This window comes from Anticarsia gemmatalis, chromosome 8, assembly GCF_050436995.1.
Source record: "Anticarsia gemmatalis isolate Benzon Research Colony breed Stoneville strain chromosome 8, ilAntGemm2 primary, whole genome shotgun sequence".
Taxonomy (NCBI): Eukaryota; Metazoa; Arthropoda; class Insecta; order Lepidoptera; family Erebidae; genus Anticarsia; species Anticarsia gemmatalis.
Window position 1 is genome coordinate 3951313 of NC_134752.1, and position 26177 is coordinate 3977489.

At 32.8% G+C, this 26177-nt stretch overlaps 1 protein-coding gene across 4 annotated transcripts in view; it reads right to left on the reverse strand.

Moving 5' to 3' along the window:
• Positions 1–26177, reverse strand: part of LOC142974721 (globin-like) — a 40528-nt gene that overhangs the window by 3028 nt on the left and 11323 nt on the right. For 2 of the 4 annotated variants that reach the window (XM_076117202.1, XM_076117204.1), the window contains one exon: positions 6990–7150. In XM_076117202.1, coding sequence (XP_075973317.1) covers positions 6990–7150 — 161 coding nt within the window. Of the gene's footprint in view, positions 1–6989; positions 7151–7847; positions 8004–9265; positions 9307–26177 lie in introns of those variants that run through there. The other 2 variants (XM_076117205.1, XM_076117203.1) reach the window with 2 other exon arrangements.

Genomic DNA, 26177 nt, shown 5'->3' on the forward strand with positions numbered 1-26177 from the left:
ACGTTAGTTGACTTCAGTTATAACTTATTGTTTTATTGACTTTGAGAAGGTTTTCTAAGTGTTTTTGTCTCAAGCTTTTTATTATAAGTAAGTTCGAAATGCTTTTACCGTTTTCATTGAGTCTATTATACCTTGGTGAAGGCTGATTGATTTTAGATGGGGAAAGAGCCATTAAGGAGAAGGAATTATATGGGAGGCCATGCTCGGTAATGGCTATTAAGGCTTGTTATGTTAGCACGGCTATTTGGCAAAGCTGAGGAAAAAGGATTCGAATAATATGCATGATCGGGTAAATATTCATCCCCGAGTAATATTAGAGAATAGTAACAGTCTGGCACAGAAAAATTTTAAGCATTAATTAATACTTCAGGGAATTATTTTTTTATAATACACCAAATTTTTGTAGTTCCAGTTTGCTACAGTTTCCAGTTAACAACCGGGTTTTTAAAATATGTCAGAATAAAAACTCAAAAGAATTCCCATGCAACGACTGAAGTTTATTATAATGTGAAAAAATGTTGTTACGTATTTTGGCCTCATCATTAACGGTTAAATTTATATTATACGACTCCAAAGTATAATGGGTTAATGGATCTTGCATTGTTGTTCTCTACAAAATAAAGTCTACCTATATATTTTGGCCGCTACCCAAACCGACGTCTACTTTTTAGAATGCAACACAACAACAAAATTAACAAAACATTGTGGTTTTGATTATGAATAAACCTCTTAATGAGAACTCGTAAAATGAACTCATTTGAATATGTAAACATTGATTGAGAAAAAAATGATTATCCTTAAAAAAACATGATTATTTATACAGAGCAGTTCATAGAGCCTTCATTCAAACAATTACTTATTTATTTTAAACGAAACTTAGTGTTAAATACTCAAATACAGGAAAGAGAATAAAGATCATCAGTTAGTTTGAGTTACCCAAGCAATTTTCTTCTTGTGATTCATTTCCTATTTTGAAATTATAGATTTGTCGTACTACACACGATTTTCCACCTAATAATATAACACAATAGTGAAACATTTGTACACGTTTTTCAATCTCCTCTAGAAAATACAAGCTTGTATAAATATTAACTTAAATCTTTCATTCTGGAGTTAATAAGAGACGTTTTATATTTTCCCAGTTAGACTCTGTTTGACTAGAGTTTAATTTACGCTGACTATATTACCAGCGGGAGTATATTACGAGGGATTTAAAACGAGCGCAAAAACTGTGACAACGTGAGTGACGCTTTTATTAAGCCATCCGAATTGCCTCTGAAAACAAATAGCCATGTTTTTGTGATGCTATTCTTTCGTACAATAACATTGCTTCGTATTAAATCTACTACTAGTATAACAAAATTGTAAAGTTTGTTTGATTGGTAGAACGCACTTTTCTCAGGAACGACTGGAGCTAATTGAAAAACAATTTTACTGTCGGATAGCACAATATAACGCTACGACCAGTAGCTCGATTCTCTACTACTATCGACTGCCAAAAAAGTTTCTACAAGGCACGTCACAGGCGCTGATCAGATTTTCATACAAAATTTCTCGATGACAGGTTGGTTGTCGGTAGCCGATAGTAATAGAGAATTGAGCTACAGTAGGCGCAGTGTACCGTTCTCTCTTATGTCATGCAAGCGAAGTTACGCGGGTCAACTAGTTTTAAATATATCTATGTTTGTTTTTGAAATACGATGAGAGGGATAATTAGCCGCCTAATGTGTTTTCCTGTCACATTTCTACGCATTAAATGTTTTTCTTAATGTTATAATGTGTTTTAAAACGTGTATTTTTTATTTGATTGACAGCGATTGGTAATATTCTTGCGAAGACAGTCCAATGAATAATGTATGTTAGTAGAATTTAATCCCATTGATCACATTCCCGCGAATTTGTATCCCTTAGACCCCGTTGAAACCTTATCCCGGCAATTTAAAACAGATTAAAACTTAATTGAATGTAGTTTTTCGCTATGTTATAAGTTAAGTTATGCGCGTACATACAATTCGATGGTTATTTTTTATTTATACGTTATACGTTTAGATCGTGTTTATAACTATTATTTTACTTTACTTTATGAGTCCGTAATACAAAATACTACTTAGTTTTATTAATAGCACGATATCTCTTCATCATCAATTACATTTTAAGATTTATACAAGGACTTGTCTGCGGTTTGATATTTTATTACACAAGATATTATTGAATGAGCTCAGACCTCTTTAAATTTAATGAGGTATTTTATTTCAATTTAAGTGGTACAAGAATGCAGAGTTATATTATCATACACCCACATCTATCATCATTAGAGATTGGATGACTAAGTAAGTAGATATACATGGGTCGAATTCTAAACTGCTTCTATTTATCCAACTGATTGGACAAATAGCTTATTTGTCTGAGAATATTTGCAATAACATGCATATATTTCTGCCTGCATAGTGCTAATGTTTCTATTTACTTTCAGAAAATTATGTGCTAGATGAAAACATGACCGTAGTTTTTAGATCGGTGCTTACTTGTTTATTGGGATCAACAATCATCTTTATATCTCAGTCGATTTGCAGGAAACGTTAAAGAATTCCACAGCAAAAAAAATGTCTCATGTCCTTAGGAAAGCTGCGTGAAAAGTGATTTAGTTGTTTTTGATTTCATCGAGAACCAACCTAGAAAGATTTGAGGCAGAAACGTAATATAGTTTTTTTTAAATAAATCAGTTAAAATAATATGCAGTAATAGAGAAAAAGTCGTATATTGGATCGTAAGCTTTAAAAGTGCAGTGTAACCTAGTTTGATTCTAAAAGCTCAAGGCTAATATTGTTTTTACGCCAGGTAAGTACAATTTCATGTCCACAACGCTGGCCAAGTTCAGGTGGCTGGCTTAGTAGTACTTGGCAACCATCCAAAATCTGTGTTGAAAACTAAAAGACACACTCTATGAAGTTGTGATTCTTTATGATAGTTTTTAAGCGAATGATTTTTCGACTAAATATTTACATATAATTTTGGGGACGGTGTATGAATAATATTTTGAATTCACATAATTTCGAGCAGTCCAGTGGCACGATTCTCTACAGTCAACACAATCGACTGTTGAGAGTTTGACGAGAAAATTAACTGCTAAAATACTTAATTATTTTTTTTCGATAAACCAGCCAGTTGTCAAAACTCAATAGTGGTACATAATCGTACTGGGTGCATGCATAGAGTTTAAAACTTTGATTCTAAGTTATAACCCGTTGGTGAAACGCTCTTTTCTACATGGGTAAGTAGTAAAATGAAACGCGGGCAGCTTGCAAGTAAGCTTGCATGTAACAAAGAGGAGCAAAGTTACACTTTTCTTGTGAAAGTTTCAGCGCGTCCCGATGTGGACGTTTGAGCTGAAACAGTCTGTTTGTAATGAGGATTCTTCACCGCAATGAGTACGAAGTGTACGACTGCGTACTCAAATATATATTTTTATTTCAGTCTGGGTGACCGTAGCTTATACGGTATGGAAAAATAAAATTTATTCTCTTACTACTTTATCCACGCCGACTGCTAAAAGGGTAACTACTTATAAACGATTTTTAATAAATAAATCTGTGTTTCAGGATAATTCAATATCTGTAAGAAATATATTAACCCTAGTATAAAAAACCATATCATACGAGTATTACGAAAATATTCCAACAATATGTTAATTATGTGGTTACCTCAATAACCATAAACCTTATAATAAATTTAAGGAAGTTTATAATTGCAATAAAATGTCGTTAAAATTAAATTTGAATAATATTGAATAGGATTATTTCTTTTGTGAGCTTTTCCGGGTACATATTATGGAATTTTCCGCCAAATGTAAGTATAAGATTGATACAGTTTCTGTGCAAAGATATAGCATAATGAAGTTAAGGATAATTTAGGTAAAATGTATTTTTTCTTTGAATGAGACAATGATCACAAAAGTTTCGTTATCAACAAGTAGGTACTTGATACCTTATTTACTCTTGATTAATAAATGATAGGAAGATATTTGCTCATTACCTTACGAAGGTTAGGTATTCGTATCAATTGTTTGTTGAGCTTAACAAAGATTTTTTAGAGACGAAATTTGATACCGTAGAAATTAAGTCTTGCGTCAATATTTACGAATTTATTCTTTGCTCATTATACAGTGGAAAACCAAACAATATTTCCAGCTACTATACGTAAAGGTATATTAGCCTTTATTTTGAATTGAAGAATTTTATAAAGTCTCTCTCTTTCAGTTACGTTCAATATCTACCCTTTATGTAATCATCCAGAAACAATTACAAACAACAATTTCGGTTCAGGAAACCATCCATTTATTTATCGTAAGACGCTTATGAAAGGCGGGCCATAAAAAGAGCAATTTAGAGTACGTATTGCGAGTGCCGTGCCTAAACACACGGCTCGAGGATAATACCTGGATTTATATTTTATATTGTGTATTATACCAACTCCTTATATTAGAGAGCTTTGTATGAATTGTATAAGAGATATCGTAGGAAATATGAATTGAAAAGAACAAAGCTAGTGTGAGATTTCAAGGGCTCTGAATACCTAGATTCTAGTTTGGCTGTTACCCAAGATAGTGATACAAACGTACAGTTAGCATCGAAACTAGATGTCTAAATTCATATTTCCAAAAAATCTTACAGCAAACAAAAGTTGCGGTGGTACCAAAACATGTCTTCAATGCGGCGTTTTTCGCAATTGTAGTAATAGTGGAATTTTAAAAGTGTCGATTTATCAAATGACTTCCTTTACTAGCTGTACTGTTGAACAAAGTAAGGCCTTACGTTTGCCAAAACATGCCTTCGTTTCGAATAGCCGAATACTAAGTACTATACGGAAGGGAACGGAGCATTCCATTCCGTTACGCGTCGGACTCACCGTGGCACATGGCACGTCAACAATGTCGGGAGTGTTGGGAGCTTGAGTGATGAGGAACGTAATGACACGGAGTAATATAAATACTTATAATTTTGGCCTAAGTTTTCCCCGCGGCTGTAGATCGGGGAAGTATTTTGACGGCCAGTTATTAATCATTTATGAAATGTTATCGATTTGTATGCTATAGATAGCTGCTACATGCATGATATATTAGGTAGATGGCTTTCCTTTTTTTTTAAGAAACGACTTTCCTTTCAGCATATTTCGATATTTTTAATGGTTTGAAATTTTCCTCAGACTTTTAATAAAAAAATTGGCATAAAGTGTAAGTCTCGAAAAAAAATGTGGAAATCTTAAGGTGAAGCACGATTTTATGGTATAGCATTCTATGCTTTAACGAAATTGGCCCCGAAATTTTATTTAAGTAAGGAAAAGTTTTTAAGATGCACTTAAATCTTAAAAAGTTGAAAGTGTACAAAGACAGCCTGCAGTTTCTTGTTCTTAGATAGTACGAGTATCGTTGTCTGGATCACAGCCAATTCAAGCAAAGCCAACACCTACATCCCTTTGGGTCGTAAATCAAAATAAGGTTGGTATTAAAAACGACACGGGATTGTAGTTGTTGCTCGATTTAATGGCGACATTACAAGCTTTACGAGTGCCACTTAGCGCTGATGGATTTATTGATAGCTAGGACAACTATAAAACACATTAAGTGTGCATTATCACACCGTGAGTGAAGTATTTTGTTCTTAAGGAAACAGTGTTCCTCGTAACAACTTAATTTGTACAATAAGCTACCATCTATGTAAAGGTTTTATAAAGACATGTTCGTGTATTTTTCTCGGAGCGCCTCTTATGCCCGGTTTTTGAGGTACATTTTGAGGTTTTTTATTTCAATCTGTCATGTTTACATAAGTTTAACCGCTATTGAACAGATAAACTACCGATAAATAACCCACAGATTCTGGGACAGAATCTGTAGGTTATTTAATAACTTGAAGAAACAACTTATTTAATGGTATAGTTAGTGCCGTTAATTTTTATCTAGGTGGTTACGGAAACTTAATATAAAGGTTAGGTTACCTAGTTAAGATCCGCACCACATTCGATATTATTAATATGGTTATTCCGTTATTATAAGATGTGAAGGTCTAAAATGCCAGCTAACAGATGTGTCAATTAGTTGCATGTTTGGTTTATTTTGTCTAGTTTTAAGAAAACCTGTTTGTCTATTATTATTTTTTTATAATAATTAATGCACAATTTGACGAATGTTTACCGATTCATTTCATATTAATAGTGAAAGCTGTTATTAAGCCAGTTATCATGATTCTGACGGTCCTGACACAGACAATATGTTATGATAAGGTAATTGAAAGAGTTTCGGTCGCAAGTAAATGATTCAAATATTTTTTTTTATGAAATTTGATACAATTTTAGCGTATGATATGAGTCACACAGGACACAGGTCACAAAATTCTAAATGTGATTGCAAGGGAGTCATCATAATATCTTAATAAAGAAGTGGAATAACCGACCGGGAATAACATTGTACCTACATGACTCCTAAAGGCATTGACTAAGCATGACTACCGCTGTTGTCTGTTTGACATTAACTGACTGGTATTTTCGTGCCCTATTAATCGAGGAAGCGTTGAACTTAGTCAAGAAAAAGCAAATAGCATTTTAATCGTCTTAGCAAAAGCTATTCATATATGTATATTACCAGCCGACCCACTCACAAATTTTCGTAGCACGTTTTCCCTCCATAAAAAGCCTTTCCGTATCTTAAAGACAATTGTAATGAAACAATAAGGTGAATTGGTTGAGGTTTGCGTTTAGCAACACATTCGGCGATTCATTTTTATGTACAACTAGCTGTCCCTGCAAACTTTGTACCGTCTAAGGGTCATACATTTTTATTTTTTTGCAATTTTTTATTTTTCTCTCTGTAAGAACCATCCCCGTACTTCAAGAAATCATATCATTAGCGAAATTGGTTCAGTTGTTCTTGAGATCTGCGCTTAGCAACACATTCAGTGATTCATTTTTATTTATGAAAGAAGGTTAATGAAACTTACCTTCTAAACAGTTCAGATCCATTTGCTACCATATTTGCGTTGACTGGCGCCCAGGACTTTTGTATGACGTACACCTCGCGTCTGGAGAGACCAGACACTGGGGACACTTCGTCAGGGTCGCCGCCCCACCAGAAGTAGCTAAGTAGACTGCCCATTTCTAACTGTGGAAGAAAATTACATGTTCATCATTTCTGATGGTTGTCTTTATCATGGGAGCATAAGGTGCAGTGATAGCTGCGTTTGAGATATTTTAGTATCAAGGCACAGTACCTCGATTCTCTACCACTATCTACTACCGACAACCGGCTAGCTGTCGAAATTTTGACGTTTAGAATGTACTGCCAAAATATTTCCTACGACGCCCGTCAGAGGCGCTGATCAGATTTTCATACAAAATTTCTCGATGACAGGTCGGTTTTCGGTAGTCGATAGTGGTAGAGAATCGAGGTACAGGACGTATTTTTTTAAGGCTTAAGGCTAAGCTATTTGCTGTACTTTTTGATAGGTTACAGCGCTACCACACTTGGTCCTTAAGGACTAAGAATTATAAGACTGCAGTATGTCTGGTATACTAAAAATATTACTTATATAATTATTGAACTGGTTTGCTATGCGAGTCTAGAGAACTAAGAAGATTCTTTAAGGTTAGTGTTTTTGTAGAACTTGACATTTTAAGTGCACTTTTATCTGTATGATGGTAATTTAACTATTCGTCTGTAACATATAAATTAATTTAATTAATAGAACTTTGAAAGCGACTAAAGAATGAATACTGCACGCTACCGTAAATGGAACAAAAATAGCAAGAGAGAGCTTATTTTTAAGTGATGAAAAAATTTACTTAAAAAACTATCGTACCTTTTTAATTAACCATCGTATCAACATTACTAAAGCCGTAGAAACGAATACAAGATACATTATCAAGCACTAAAGTACACAGAACACTAAAATCAACCGTACAGTTCTAATATTTAACAAAGACTAAACTTGTTCTGAGATATCACGATATTTATTATTTGTTCGGAAACTTGTTTAAAATATAAAATCTTATCTTAGTCAAATGAAAAACATATTGCATGTATACGCTACTATTATACATACGCATGTGACTCATAATGACGTTTGTGTAAAAGCCTTCTAGATACCCGACAACGGTGTTCTTTTTCTAAATAAATAGGTATTTATGTATGCATTTATGTACATATTTTGGAACCCCAACATACTTGTTTTATTGGAATGCGAATAATATGATGACATCATCGATTTAATTCTAATAATGTCTACAATGAGTAACTTTATTCTTGGTTGCTTAGCATAATTTAAAAGTTAATAACTTATGTTAAATCTACTAGATGCAATACTCTCGCTTTCAAAGTTTTATTAAAGTCATCATGTGGAAAATTGTTTAGACCGCAATTAATAAGAATATAACCTGGATAACCCTTATTTATGTCATGAAACAGAATTGTAAAAAGTGTACTATACTAGACCACGAACCTATACTAGATCGCATACGTTAAATTTGGGAAAATAGCTTTGCCAAGAATCAGGTGGAATAATGATTCTAGCTTCTGATCCCATATCTACAAGCGATTCAAGTTAAAAAAAAATAAGCTTTCGTCCCCTATTTTAAAGTACATAATACAAACATAATACAATACATAATTTTTTTTTAGTTCGAAGACCTGGACATTATTTCATACTAGTCCAAAAACTAAAGGTTTTCCTTAAACTTTCCCTTAATTTAGTAGCTTAGAGAATGATTTTATAAAAGCTCTGAAAATCAACAATATTTAAAATACCTTAACAAAAAGTTTCACGTTTCTGGCTTCAAAAACCCTCACATAATATGCTTAAGTCTCGTATGTGAACACCGTATGGAGTGTAGATATTTATAAACAAAGATTCAAACAGAGAATTCACGCGTTTAGGTTAAAAATCAGCCCAATCCCTTCGAAGAGGATTTCCCAAGAACACGTATATTTCTTTTTTTTTAATCAAGGATCTAGATAGATTCGCGATACTTTTTTCCAAAATGACGCTTTTCTATACAAACTTTCATCGAATTTCCAACATTTTTAATATTTATTTCCGCCAAAAACAAATCGGAAGTCATGTATCCATCTAAGTTTTTTTTATCAATTATCATTATATTATACATACTACAATGTTTATTAATCAATAGTCATCAGTCAATAACAAAAATTGAATACGCATCCTGAAATATTGAATTCCACAAACCGTGTAAGTACTCAGAGCAATTAGACACTACTTACAGAGAGCGGAGTAACGTTTCTAAGGATGTCTCGAAAAGTACTTAAATTCGGCGCTAAAGCTAGTGGTTTTATAGGCGATTATTATTAAAAACGTCACTCCGCCCGCCGCGCCCCACCTCTGACCGATTATGACGTATGAATTCACATTACATTATTTGAGCTTGAAATAGTTGGCATAAACAGTCTTATAGGAAAATAATTGTATGTAAGTAACGGTTATTTTTTTATTTATACTTAGGTACCTAATAGGTACATTATGAGAGTGGGAGAAGTATAGGTACTACCTATACTCCTCCCACTCTCATAATGTTAATGAACTCCATAATTTTGACAAATAAACAAACAACGGACACAAAGTACAACCAGAACCTAAATAACAGTTTGTGGATCGCACAAATAAATTGTTCCGTGTGTAAATCCAACTCACGACCGACAACCCCGACACAATAGTAGTGACGACTACCTTAACAACTGCGCCACCGAGGTCGTCAAAACACTATACCAGAAGATTTACCCTCATTTTTTGCGATCATAATTATATAACATTTTAATTGAAACTTGGTTAGCTCACCAAATGAAAAGAAAGGTTCTCCCTGACCGTACTTACACATGTACATATGTAATGTATGTATATAGAAATGTATATGAGTTTCTTATACTACTTATTATTAAAAAGAATAGCGACAGACACTAGACGTCAACTAAAACTGTAATTGGAATTAAAATTTAAACAGATTATTATAATCTATTTTAAGTAACCTAGACTAGTGGAATTTATGACAAGAATGACGGAAAATACCTGATTCATTAATATATTTTTACGTGTAGCTTTGATATGTCGTCATGGTTTTGCATAAAAAGTGATATGAATACGTGGTATTATTGCATTTTTAATGCAACTGGTCAGTTTAGTCAGCATCTGCTGACTTACGCGTACTTTGAAACCTTGCGCAATATCATCAAAAAATTACTGTAGTAGTAGAGTATTTTGTGTTTTAAGAAAACAAAAGCATTTGTGTCATAGAGCTTAACATTATTTATCTTTACCGCTACTTCAAATACACTCAAGCTGTAGTGGATGCAATATAATTATGATGATTATGTAACACGAAACGCAAAGCGAGCACGGGTACAAGACACAGTCAATATTTGTGGAACGAAATCACAAGGCTAGAGCTAACATGTTCAACTAACATTGTCGTGCGTTTTACGTTTAGTTACTAGGAATGTAAAGATTCTTTAATTAATATTGCGAAACACTTACTTTTGAGTACTATTTGTGTATCACATAATATAAAGCAGTGATAACCGAGTGGTATAAGTTGGTACATTCCACGCAAGTGGTCAACGGTTCGAACCCGAGGCAACACATCAATGACTTTTCGAAGTTAGGGGTGTATTAGAAATTTAAGCTTGCACTTAGCCAGCTTGGTGGACTTAAGGCCTAGCCCCTCACTCTTTTGGAAGGGTACCCTTACCCAGCAGTGGGACAATCACAGGTTAAACATAGTTATTAAGTCAGAGGCGTTATATCTGCACCAATCAAAAATGAAAACCGTATAAAAAGTGTTAGTACAGGAATTAATCAACTATGTATTATTATCAAAACCAGAGAGACGTAATAAACTTGAACTTGAGTGGCAGAAAAACGTAACGTGTTGTATGAATGATGTCGTAATTAATTGCAAAATATCGTCAGTCGTTGAAATCATCATTTGAAAGTTCAGAATACATTTTTTTATGTTTATTTACATATCTACTTTCGATCGTGAGATCTTAATCAAGTAGGTGACGTAAGTGAAGATCTCTTTAAGACTTGCTAACTGCGCTAATCAGGGTAGTGGTAAGAAGCATTAGTGTACTGACAAGCAGTTTTACAGCTTAAAATCGTGTCTGTGCTTAAAGTAAATTCTGACATCCATTTGTAGGTATAATATTTAAAACAAATAAACATCAAAAAGGGATCATTTTCTATACACATAATATGTCACTGGACAATGACGAGGAGAAATAGAAAATTAGTGCTATTATAAATCATCGAAGGCATAATGGCGAATTTTACAACAAAATTGTAATTCTTTGATATGATATATTATGATGTATCGCAATCAAGGTCCATGAACAAAATACATCCATAAAATCACGCCTTGCCTGCGTAGGGGTAGGTAGAGACTAAAGAACGCCATTTCGTAAGATCATCACATCCATTCATCCTGTCATACAGGACCGCTGGTTACGACTACTATACGCACTCCTGACCTTTTTGAATGGCATTACCGATATCGTAAGTTGCATTATTTTGATATTAATATAATAATATACTCCTAAGTTCGGAAATACAATTTTTGTTGAAGATTTACGTCGTTACAACAGTATTCTTAACTAATGAAGCTGTTTTGACTAATGAAAGTATTAATTGTTTTAGTCACATTTATTATTCACATTCAGCTGAACAGTCGTAGCACAATTTATTACGCTGACGCTTATTTTCTTTGACATTGAGTGCATTTTTATACGAAGACGTGTACCTGTCTGTCTTATTCATAATTGTTATTGAATGAGTAAAAGATGACCAAACATATATTTGAACTCCTATGACCTTTTGTGGTTATTCTGAAGGATTAAACATTTTAATGCCATGAAAAGTATAGAACATGGCTTAAATTCTTTCGTACGATTACTCAGTTAATGGAACCCATATCTGACTTTTGAGACTCTTTCCAATGCCTCTTGCCGTTAGAAAATAAGTGCAAATTCCAACACACATATTATGATCATTATTTTTTTGTTTTTATGATTAACTATAATTATTGTGATCTATGGTTCTGACGAAAACTCGTAACATCGACGAATGTATAGCAGTAATCGCAAAAAAATCTGAAATCACGTGATAAATATTCATAGCTTCTTAAGAATAATCAGATCACTCTTATTTTAAACTAAAAAATATGTTACACACTATAAAAATATATGTAAAGTAGACTCAATGTAATCCTTAGAATAAGCAGGTTTCTATAGTAAACACAGCATGGGTATTGTTAGCAGTCGTAAAGTAGTAAACGGTGATAAAACTAATTGATTAAAATTCTTTAGTCGTCATTCACTCTTTTAACCGTGAAGAATTTTTCATTGAAAAATTACTACTGATTAAGTGTTTAGGTTCTAAAAATATGAATGTAGCTGTTTGGATTTTAAACAACTCTATGGAGCTAAAAAAACTGCTGTTACTTTAAAGCCTTCCTTGGACAGATATAGTTAAATAAAAATTAGACTTATTTCACCTTATTCTCTAATTCATAGAATGAATACATGGATTAGGGCTATCGAATTCGGCTTATGACTATCTAATTATATACGATATATTATTAATATACTCTACAATAATTGCAAAAATAATAAAAACTGCGCGGTTTAATTTGTGAAAAACCGTCCACGTGTCACTTAACTAATTGGGAATTACGCTATAACTTAATTAAAGTAACCCGAAAAATGTCGTTTAATATAACATTCGGTAACTGGGTAATTTGGGATGTATTAATTAAGGCGAAAGCCATACTTTTGAGTAATGGTGTTGAGTCGCCGGGGAAGCGGGCTCGATATTACGGCCACCACACCGATGTGCGAATTTCTAGGACAGTTTTAATCAAATGTGGGATTCCCTTGGGTCGTAAATTTTGCATGTTTGAACCAAAGATATAATGAGGACACGGTTACAGGCCGACGAATGTAGAGTTAAAATGGCGTATTGTAATTGCCCCTCTCCAATTAACATTCCCAATGGTTTTTTAACTAACTAGTCACACGTAAGAAGATAATTACCTAGGACTTTGCTTTTATTTTGGCTTCTATAAGTCATCAAGAGGCAAAAGGCAAGGTCAACAGTACTTCGATATTCTATTACTATCGACTACCGACAACCGGCTAGCTATAGAGACATTTTATACGAAAATCAGTTGAGCGCCTCTACCGGGCTCTGTTAAAACCATTTTGCCAATACATTTTAAATGTCAAACCCTCGATACTCGACAGTATCGACTGTGGAGAATTGCGGTACAGTTGTCAATATAGTCTTGCCTAGTTTGATTTATTAACCACTCTATATTACAAGTGTAGACAGGACTTATTTCGTTAGGTATAAAAAAATACGTTTAATATGTAGGTCAAAGTAATAAATGATCTCATACAAATGTGGTCAGCCTACAGGTAATTAATTGGACTGTGACGGGTGGTTCCACTCACGCCGCGTCAAACCAATTGAACTTCAATAATTGCATTAACCCACCATCGAGCGAGCCTTTTGTGCCAATTGAAACATTATTCACTGAGAATTAATGGCACACCGTCAATGGAAGTTTCTACTGAATATTTAAATTATACTTCGGTTAAATTGAAGCCTTTAATTCAGCACAATTGATTTAAGGTCTTTTACTATGCACAAAATTAATTAATAAAAGTCGAATTCAATTGAATAGGATTCTTTTAGAAATCGCCAGATCGCAGTAAAACATTTATGTTAAGGATGTATACAAAGGTTGTTTATTTAAGTCCTTTGATACGGTATTACACAATAATATGTAATGTTCGTAAATATTGGAAAAATGGTCGTTACTTAGATTTAGCCATATAACAATTCAATGTTGGCTCAGTCGTACCTACACATTAATGAGATGTCAATAAACTGAGTACCTTCTTGATTCAAAATATTATAGTTTTGGTTGTTTTAGTTTTTTGCCATTACAGACATGGCTACTACAAAATATAAACGGAATTTTTAATGAAGTCACTCGATAAGTTTTATATTTTCTTATCTGCTATAATATTTCAATTTAAATTTACTTTTTAACGGTTTTTGGATTGCCTATTCACCTTATATGAAGAATAATTTTAAGTTCTGACAGATAATGTAAAGAAAATGTATAAATTCTATAAAAATATCACCAGTATTTATTGAACAAAGTTATCGGACGATAGAAAACTCGGCTGTTACAATGTAGACGATTGAGATTTGCAATCTCGTTTAAATCAACCCGCTGAACGTGGCCCAAGTTGTCTTCACCAGATTGCGACAATGAACGATCAAAGGAGGATATTGCCATTTATCGTAGAACGTTAGACTTGTAGGAGAGGCACGATTATATCATAGGAATAAGTATTCCTGTTTAAGGTATACTCGATATTTTAGCTTCTAATAGTGTTCTAGATTTTCCTGTATTTATCGTTATTATGCATTGTGGTGTGTTATTGGATTTCGCACTCTACGAATATATACTTGCTTGGCTTTTCAGCTTCTTATAATAGAGCTTTTCAGCTTCTTGTTGCTCTTATAATAGAGAAGAATAGGAGAAAAACAACAAGTAGATTCAACACTCGGCGTGCTGATATACATATGTGCATGACTCGATGACTACTGTGGTTTGGATTTTCAGTGTTTCTTGTTGCTCTTATAGCAGAGTAGAATAGATAAATAATTAATGTAGGTAAACTTGTGTGTCCCTTGTGAAATGTTTTGTTTCAAACTTAGGTTATTTCCCGAAATAATCAGTCTCGTGATATTTAAATTAAAGATAACATTTGATTTGAATGCGTAGACAAATACTGTCACGAGATATCAGATGCCAAGTCATGTGAATGTGGACATCTGAGTGCATAGGTCTGTGTTATCATAAGTTATCAATGTTTACCCTTAACCTACTGTCGGCTTACTTCATTAACCACAGAGTACTTAGCACGGTAAAATTATTTATTAAAATTGTAAACGACCACCCACGTTTAATATATTTATTGAGCGAGTATCCCTCAGTTTCTGTTATAGTTTATCTATTCAATAGCGTTTAGACTGATATAAACATGCTATCAAATAGGTAACCTACCGCTTAATGTTCTCAAAAACCGGGGGTATATCAGCTATTACGAAATCATAACAACCTATCACAATATGACATTCAAATGCGCTAATGAATTTAGGTTTGTATGAGTTATATGTTAATTTACTATGTACACTGTGTTCACGTAGAATGACTTGTATATTGTATGTTTAGTAAACAAAATATGTTATCATAAATAGTTAGGTACTTTGCACACCACTTTTCTGTACAGTAGTCAATTATCACAAGTTACGAAAAACTAATCTAAGACTAGCTAAATAGTTTAATTACTTTTTAATTAAGTATAATAAATTATGTAGCTTTGCACTCTTATTATATTTTCACACGACAAATATGTGTTCCAAATTTAATAGATAACTGGTAGGAAAATATAAAAGTGACGATTCAAATCGTAAATACAAATTCTTTTAGATAAAAGGAAAAATCTAACAGACTATATCTAAATGATTCATCAAACATATTTCAAAAACATTGCCATCAATATAATTAATATTTGCATATAGAACCTCCCATATAGGGATAATGCTAAGTCATTACCAATGTTTTGTTTGACAAATAGCTACTATGTATAGAGTTTATTTGTACTTAACCGAAGAAGGAATCGGTGTTGAAATATTATGCCAAATATGCTTTATTTTCGTCATCTAATGAGTGTGGTAAAAGGAGTTGTCAGTCAACATAATAACATGTATTTTTGGCTCACGTAAATTGGTCTTAAATAAACAGCAATTTTATTTTATTTTTATTTTTGCTATAATTGTCTGTATTAAGATATTTGTTCAAGGCAGCACCGTGTCGTTTTATAACTTTTAAACTTTTGTATTATCGGACTATAATAAACTATTGTACGGAAATTAAAGCAAACGTATTTTTATACACTCCTATGCTTGACGTTTCGGCGCAAGTTACTTTTGCCATGGTCGTATGTTGGCTATGACTGGAGTGTCTTTGCACTATACTCGAGCTATTTAAAACGTGCGAACTAAGTCATGCAATTTCATCGGAGTCTCTCGTTCCCACTTACTCAATGTCACATTCATTTAATTCTTTTGATAATGACGTAGTTTTCACGTTTGTAACGGCCTGATTATAGTAGTATGTGATAATGATAAAATATTATGCCAAGCAATTAATGACAGCCAATGCAATCAATCAAACGTAACACTTTAAACTTATCGATTATACAATTTTATTAGTCTTAGCCTAACAAAGGCTAAGTTGTGATTATTGATTTATCTTTTGTGAGTGGTAATTAATCGCCATAAATAATATTGTAGTTAAAATAGACGGCAACATTGATGCAATTTGCAGTTTTATTGCGTAATTTAATTAGCTGGGTTTATTATTTTATTTTCCAAGCGATTTGTAAAATTATGAATGTTTTCGGCGGTAAGAAATAGTAGAGTGCGGAGCTTTACAGTGGACTGATTTTAATATTCCATAATTTTAAGGAACTCGGAATGTTACAATCAATAAGTCTTGCCCGTTTACAAAGAACTAAAGTAAAAACCATAGATAATTGTATATAATCTCACATTGGTCAACTTCCCAAAAAAAAGTCAACACTGCTTTACGCGCCTAATTACGGAAAATCTTTGACTGTCTCCAACTAACTAAATTCGAAAACACACAAATGACTTGACACAGGTTCAGTGTCCACCCTTATTAAGAGATACGTAGAATGGCAATACTCAGGTTAACAACCTATAAAATCTTGACGAGTACTGTCCAAGTATGAATAAAATATGACTGTGTGAAACTTTACAACGGATCAATAAACGTTTGCTACTAACAATACTTCGATAATACCTTATCAGTAATTGTTTTGTAATTCATTTACTGTAGCGAATTTGTTTCTTCTACCGGTATCGATAAAATTCAAGTTTATTCACATTTCATTGTTAGCTGTTTTAAGTATAATAATGATTAAGCCCGCACTTGGCCAGTGTGGTGGACTCAAGGCCTAACCCTTCCCTCGTTAGGGAGGAGACCCTTGCCTAGCAGTGGGGCAGTAATGAGTCAAAAATATATTTATGTTTTGATTATGAAAACAGATGTGGCTTGTGCATACAAATACTTATTTGACGTTTGGTATATAATGGCAAAGTTTCTAATAACAGAATACATGTCCATTTCAAATTCATTATATAATATATCACTACGTAGGTATAGTTTCAGAAAGTGTCTGTATAAACAATCTCAATATCGTTCGTCAATGTGTTTTCGAAGATTAAGGTTAATTCAAGATTTTCCTTGTTATTATATAACTTAAGATCGTATATTTTCAGTTTTATTTTTGTATCTTATCATAGGTCATTACTTCCAGGTCAAAATATTCAATACACAATGATATCATATTATTGAATTGGAGTTGGAAAATTATGAGATCAGGGTCTGATATGCGATATTGTTGGTGATCTATATTTATAATTATGTATTAAATAAAAAATATTGCCCGTCGCGACTGTCTGTTTGTTCGCGATACATAAAAAAACCTTCCGAATTGATTTTTATGCCGTTTCAACAAAACGATTCCCGAGGAAGATTTCAGTGTATAATTTGTTAAGGTTAAATAGAAAAATAAAATAGAAATCGTCTATCGTATTGAACTGAATGCCACATAAAGTAGGTAGTGGAAACGTATTTAAACAAGATAAAAATCTATTAGAAGATTAGACTATAGAATTTATTACTTTTTTGAAAGTCCGTTTTCTTTTCAATTACAAATTACTATAAAAAGACACGCCAATATTGTTTACTAAATAAGTTAGATTAAGAAAAGTCGGATTAAATCTAGGTACTTTCTACGGCTATTCTCATTTAATACTCTACGCTAATCTAAAAACAAATGAAATCGCGAAATCCTACCTTAGCAATTAAAAATTTATCTTCACCGATCCGCAAGTAATCACTAGTAGCTCTCCTTTACGTATTGCTATTGTTTATTCTAATCGACACTTATATCAAGAGTAAATTATCTTTATTTTGTGTAAACAGATAATTATTGTACCTGTAGTTGGATAATGGATTGATATCCGAAATGATAGAGACGGGTGCAAAAAAACTTTTATTAATATGTAGATATTATAATGTTAATAGAACATAGTTTTTCACTTGGATCTATTAGGGCCATAATTAAATGTTGAGCAAAAATCTGATAGTAAATCCCTTGGATTTAGAATGAAGATAAGGTGAAATTGCACCCAAGTGCCGTGGTTGGTTAAGGAATGGATAGAATAGGTATTTTATAGGGTTAGTGGTAGCAACAGAGGAGGAGTTTTTTTATTTTTATAAATAACTAGCTGCCCCGCGCAACTTCGCTTGCGTCACATGAGAGAGAATGGGTCAAAATTTTCCCCGTTTTTGTAAGATTTTTCGTTGCTACTCCGCTCCTATTGGTCGTAGCGTGATGAAATATAGCCTATAGCCTTCCTCGATAAATGGACTATCTAACACTGAAAGATTTTTTCAAATCGGACCAGTAGTTCCTGAGATTAGCGCGTTCAAACAAACAAACAAACTCTTCAGCTTTATAATATTAGTATAGATTGTTTTGTGTGACGGGCATGAAACATTGGGCTCATTCAAGTAGTTAGTTTTATCATTAAACTACTTAGGTGGTAGCGCTCCGATGGGTTAGACCTTTGCATTATTTTACAATAATGGCACATGTTTTTCAAAAAGGATTTGAATGTATCTTTGCAGGACTTTATATACTTAATTCTTCTTTAATGGTTCAAATTCTTTACCTGCAGAGGTATAATGTGAATATGTATTTAGTATTCGAGTAAAAAACAAACATAATTTATAAATATTAATTATATTCTTATTTATTAATAAGTACCTGATTTGCAGGAAAAAAAACAATTCATGTTAAGTGCACTAAGTGCTAAAATGCGATGTTAAGAATTCAATGACAAATATTTTTTATAAATATTTGAACTTTTTTATACCCCTTGTACCTGTTTCAAGCCCAAAGTCAAATTTTATTTCCATTACTAGCTGTATTGGAAAATCATAAAGATCTGAGATCGGTGCCAGAAAATCTTGCATTTGGCGAAAGCAACGCTTGCGAAACTTAAGTTAAGCACAAGTTTTCTGTAGATACATGTGAATTTGATTACCAAAAGACAAATCAAAAACCTTGAGTCATTTAGGTCCATTCAAACATTCTTTACGATGTCAAAGTTCTAATATAATTTTCAGCCAAGCTACTGCTTTTATATTGTAGTGTGTACATACTTTTACATGTTAAAACAATTGATCACGTGAGCTGCAATTATCTTAAATCAACTCGGTCTGTTTAGAATATAAATGTAATCAGAGTGACCTAAAGACCTTACCCCGTTGACCTATCTCAAAGACTCGTTAGTCATTAACATAGCCTTGCATAATGTGTAGATCGAAATGCTATTATTAGTATTCTGATTGAAATTATATAGGTTGCTATACAATACTATACATAGATGATCAAGTAAGCTTGTCATACATTCTAGGAGCTATACAATGATTTACTTGCTGGATGCCGTAGTTGTAAGTAGGTACCATACATACCTACCTATGTAACATAATGTCTACCTATATTGAAATACACCTCCGTTTCGATATGAATAGTAACTAGGTACCTACCTACTAAAATGAATTTTAAAGAATAGAGGAAATTTATATTGTTAGTCAGGCAGTTTTAAATATTGCAGACCTAATTTTATTAAACCTGTTTATGAAATTATTGCGTGCTATACCTAGAGACTTAATTAATTAGATGTCTCACCTGTTCTTTATTAATTTGTATAATAATGGTAATTTTATAATAAAACCTAAATAACTAATAATACAATGGAATATAGTGCCACGTAATTTTGAATTAGGTATAAGAAATAAATCAATATTTATTTCTTTATTGAGGGCATGCAAAGTCCCCAACCCGCACTTGGCCAGCGTGGTGGACTCAAGGCCTAATCCCTCCCCCTCGTTTGGGAGATTCTTGCCCCGCAGTAGGACAGTAATGGGTTGAAAAGAAAAGATAAACTTTTATTAATTAATGGTTTGATTTTGGTTCAGATTAATTAACTCTTCCTCTTCTACGCGTATGTTAGATATTCTGATCATAAAAGTATTTATAAGTTTTAAATAATATTATTTCGTAGATTCCACATTGTTAAAATTTTCAATTATATCAATTAACACTTGACAATTATCACACTGTTATTTATTTGTCTTCTTGTGTTTGCCGGATTGACGCAAAATTTGTTCAATATTTGACTTGTTTTTAGCGTGCAACAAATATTGCAATATTTTGTTATCGGTGACGATAATAACACCCATAAATTAACTAGCCTATGTTGTTATATTGACATTGTATCATCGATAATTTATAAGTGCGACACGAAAAATATATTTCCTTTTTTTGATTAAAACACTTCACCAATTTGGCAGTGTCATGTTTATCTAAATCCAACTGATTCTTTTTTTTTTTGCGTTTTTAAAGCGTTTTGTAAAGATAAAATTAACACATATGTAGTGTTAATTAAAGTGGCCTTCAAAAACTTCATGTCACGATAGTAACACTTCTTAAAGAGTTTAAAACCTGTGCGACAGTACAAACACGTTCATAAGCACATAGTGCGTCTGTGCAGACTGAAGTCTAATAAGTTTCAAAACAGTAGGTCCACTGGGATATACCTACATATAAGTACTAGCTGACCCGGGCAACTTCGCTTGCAGCACCTAAGAGAGAATGGGTCTTAATTTTCCCCGTCTTTGTTACATTTTTTACTAGTACTCTGCTCCTATTGGTAGTAGCGTAATGTTATATAGCCTATAGCCTTCATCAAAAAAAAAGGCTATTCAACCCTATATTCAATTCGTACCAATAGTTTCCGAGATTAGCGCGTTCAACCAAACAAACAAACTCTACAATTTTATAATATTAGTATAGATTCAGGGACCCACTAGCGGGTCTGCTAGGTAAGAGCGTAGCAGACAAACAAACTTAGACGTTTATAACATTAGTGTCGTATGGAATTAGGTACAATATTATTGTTCATAGCAACAAATAATGGATATCGTGATAGTATTTGTATTTACGTATTTTACAACTTGTAAAAACAAAATGCAATTAGCGTTTCCACGTGTTAAGTAAAGTATGTCTGTAATTGTAATAGAGTTCGTGATTAGACGCCGACAATGATTGTGTAAACAGCTTCGTTAACCGATGATTGAACTTCAATTTGTTGACGACGCGTAATCTAAGGCTGGCTTCATAGTTGCTGTGTAGATGAATTTCCGAATCCATACTAATATTATAAATGCGAAAGTAACTCTGTCTGTCTGTCTGTCTGTCTGTCTGTCTGTCTGTCTGCTACTCAATCACGTCTAAACTACTGAACCAATTTGCATGAAATTTGGTATGGAGATATTTTGATACCCGAGAAAGGACATAGGCTACTTTTTACCCCGGGAAAATGACGCATTTCCCGGGAAAATTCAGAAAATTCTACGAAGTCGCGAAAAATCAATATAATAATGACATTGAATTAACAAAATTCCGTTGCCATGGCAACTGTTTTAATGGCGGATATGCCTTAGCGCGACTTCGTTATACTAAGAGATATAAATAATTTTGAGAATATTTTTCGTGAAAAAAAAGCATATTTTATATCATCACGCTACGACCAATAAGAGCAGAGTAGGTAACAGTAAAAAGTGTTACAAAAACATGGAAAATTCTGACCCATTCTCTCTTATGTGACGCAAGCGAAGTTGCGCGGGTCAGCTAGTATAATAATGATTGAATGACAATACATATTTGAAATAGAAGATTATAGATAAATTCTTTCATTACTTATTCTTTAATTTTTTGTTTATCTTCTTGAAATATTTACATTAATTGTCGTTCATTTCGGAATTTCATTGAAGTGTAAGTAGCATATCAAATGAAACGTGTATTTGAATGTAACTAGTAGAGTGGTATTATTCATTTGCAGTTTGATAAAGTACTAGATAAGTACATTGTTAATACTTTTCATTCACTAGATAATGTATCCCGAAGACCAAAATTTTCCTGAAGTGCCTACATAAAATTTGCGATGCGAGATATTATATAATGCACAGGCCGCTCAATATATTATTACAGAATAAGACATGAATAATATGTAATTATTTCATTTAACACAAGTCCTTAGGTTAGGAGCTGACGACATACAGTCAAGAGTTCAATATAGGCAGATCAATTGACCCAAATCAATACATCTAACGAGGTTTTGTTCAATTGGCTATCAAAGTCACTCTATTCAGAGAGCATACAATAATTATTAGCAATCAAGGAATGTTTTTCTATTCTATTTATTGATTATAATTTATTATCAGAGGTGATGGATTTTGGTAGATCCGATTCCACACGAATCTTAGATAAATTACATAATTCGGACCCTATCTTTACTATCTTATCTTGCTACGATATTAATTATTTTTAATTACATTTTAGTTTTTCTAAGTGTTTGTATTTGTTTAATATGAATCAGATTTAAAAAAGAAACTTTGAATTGTTTTAAATAGTTTTCCCGAACACAAATATTATCTGTTTGCGGTTAAAGGCAGAAGTCCAGAGTCGCAATATGGGTATGGTCATACCCCGGCACTTTTGTGGCGACATTTTCCTTCCTAGTTTACATAAGTTTACATATATTTTATCCAAGGAAAGACCCATGTCGTAGGAGGCCAGAAATAAATATGTTTTACCTGTTCTGGTAATACTTTTACAATAGCAGTTGGCAATAAGGACACATTAATGTATTGTGATTTTTCTTCTGACCGCTGCCAATATCTCGGCTTCAGTTAGAATATTAAATATCTAATATTACATGGAAATTAACACGAATCTTATGGCTCCAGGTTTTATCTAACCTATTCAATTATATTAATTTATTGAGGGCATGCAAAGTCCCCAAACCGCACTTGGCCAGCGTGGTGGACTCATGGCCTAACCCCTCCCTCTCGTTTGGTAGGAGACCCTTGCCGTGCAGTGGGACAGCAAAGGGTTAAAAAAAATTACAATTACAGTTATTAGTTATATATATTTCCTTAATTAGTTTTTGTCTAAAACAAATCAACTGTATAATTGTATCAAATAGTGAATCAAGGGTAAGTTGTAGCACGGGTAGGCAGCAGACGACTAACGATCTAAGTTTTTAATTTTGCTTATCTCGCGTACCATTTGTACCCCGGCTCTTTACAATGTTGTTAGATTATAGACAGCATGCTTTTTACCCCGGCTTTGTACCTTTGTACAGTCAGCACCAAAAGTCGATGAACAGAATCAACTTAACAAAACACCTGTTCACCATAAAATGCCATAAGTTATAGTCGCAACTAGGAAACAAAATAGCCTGTACACCAGAAATTTACAAAATTCGTTAAACACGAGTATTTCAAAAGTATCTGTACACTAGTATTCCTAAAGTTGCTGTACACCAACAATCCAAATGTCGCTGAACATCATTGTATCAAAAGTCACTAAGCAACAGTAAAGACAAAATTATTAGTATATTTTGAACATTGCCGTGTGTTAATCTACTTTTGTCGCTTATGTTGTTCAGCTACTTTTGGGACAGTGCCTGCTTAACCTTAATAATGTATGTTAACACGTTAGTATCTATTTCAATACTTATTCACAAAACAATTATATTTTATTGTCAGTAATCATATTAATCTATAATATGAAACATAACATAAACATAACTCTAATGAAATAAGGTTAACAAAGTATATTTTTAACGTCGCCGTGTGTTAATCTAGAACAAAGTATTTGGTACTGAAGAAAAGTATGATTTAAATCGTAATCATTTATTTATTAAAAGCACAATCAAAAGTTCAAATGAAAATATTTTAGATATTATAATATAAATCTTAATGCAAAATCAAAAATTTTATTGAAAAATAAGGATTAATAGCGGGTATGGCTTCCATTCGCGTCTATTACTGCCTGGAGCCGTTCGCGCATATTACCTATCATATTTTGACAAATATTTTGGCCCCTAAATCTCTCCCAAGTTTCTGTTGCATGAGCTATTATTAATTTCTGATACATTGTATCCTTGCTCTTTCAAGAGAACAATTCTGTGACGTTCATGCTCCGTAATATGCACATTATACGGCATTATTGTGATATTTATCGATTGATGTATCAATAATATAAATAAACAATTATGCACATACACAACGTTTCGTTTACTTCAGACTACGACAATAATACGCTAGACTAAAATTATCACAAGTCATATGAACAGAAATATTAATTAAATGTAAGGTATTCTTACGGTTCGCGCAAAGTAAATTACAAGTACCGTCACTATAATCGCTTCGTAGATCATTAGAGTTATGTTTATGTTATGTTTCATATTATAGATTAATATGATTACTGACAATAAAATATAATTGTTTTGTGAATAAATATTGAAATAGATACTAACGTGTTAACATACATTATTAAGGTTAAGCAAGCACTGTCCCAAAAGTAGCTGAACAACATAAGCGACAAAAGTAGATTAACACACGGCAATGTTCAAAATATACTAATAATTTTGTCTTTACTGCTGCTTAGTGACTTTTGATACAATGATGTTCAGCGACATTTGGATTGTTGGTGTACAGCAACTTTAGGAATACTAGTGTACAGATACTTTTGAAATACTCGTGTTTAACGAATTTTGAAAATTTCTGGTGTACAGGCTATTTTGTTTCGTAGTTGCGACTATAACTTATGGCATTTTATGGTGAACAGGTGTTTTGTTAAGTTGATTCTGTTCATCGACTTTTGGTGCTGACTGTACCTTTGTACATTTGTACCCCGGCTCTTTACAATGTTGTTAGATTATAGACAGCATGCTTTTTATCTACAAAGGTAATTCATACTTGTTTTGCTGCCGTATATTGAAAAACAGATGTTCAAAAAACCCACGGATTAGAATTAATCAGTATCATGTGTCATCATAACGCAAAGTAAAAGATAAAAATACGATGTACAATAATTAAAACATTAATTATATTGTAAAGAGGAATTTTGGATAGAATCGCTTGAGAAGATAGCGTTATTTTGAGGAAAGAAGGAAAATCTAACGTTGAAAGGATTAATTTTATCAATAATGACTCAGATAGTAGTCGTTACTTATGAAGAATATTACTTATTGTATCTTGCGTTATCTTTATTGTGATCTACATTTTTGTTGGTGTATTAATGTATTGACGCACTTTTCTTTATTGTGACTAATAAATCATAGATACCGCTAAATCTATCAAAATTTGTTATCTAATTACGGCGCTACTTACTTCAATTATTCATGTCCATAATTAAGGGACCAAGCTACAACAAAGGTTTGAGAGCCTGAATAAGTTATAAAATTTGATCTTGACTTCTTAATAAAGCAGATGTTCATAGTAATTATAGAGGATTTAAATTCTGCGCTCTAAAGCGGTTTTGTTGCGCAACAACGTGAACTTTGCATTACTGATAGTGGTTTGACGAGATTCCTCGTCATGTTTTCGTAGTTATGGAAATAGCGTCACCACGTGCGTTTGTTTATAAAAAACTTGATTCTATTGTTGTTTATGTGATTTATGTTTGCATACTATATTATAAACTGGATGGTTTGATTTGTTGCTCTTTGACGCAAAATCTTCTTTAAGATTTAAGTCAAAAGGAGCACACATAAAGCTTACAATCTGGATTATTCTGGATGAATTACAATGAACATAGGTACTCATTCTCGTCCTGGAAAATCATTTCTCTTAGAAGAAGACCAGTTTGAGTGTTCTTTTAAAAAATGAATTGGTTTTCACTCATTTCCTATAAAAAAGTTTTAAGGACAACTAATATAATATTACATATTATGTTCTCATTCTTACGAAATTACACGTGTAGTACAAAAAAACCAAGAAGTGCTGGGTTACTTATTATGTCGAACTGTGTAATGTATATTCACATTGATACATGTCAGTCCTTTCAACGATCAATGAAATAATATACCGCG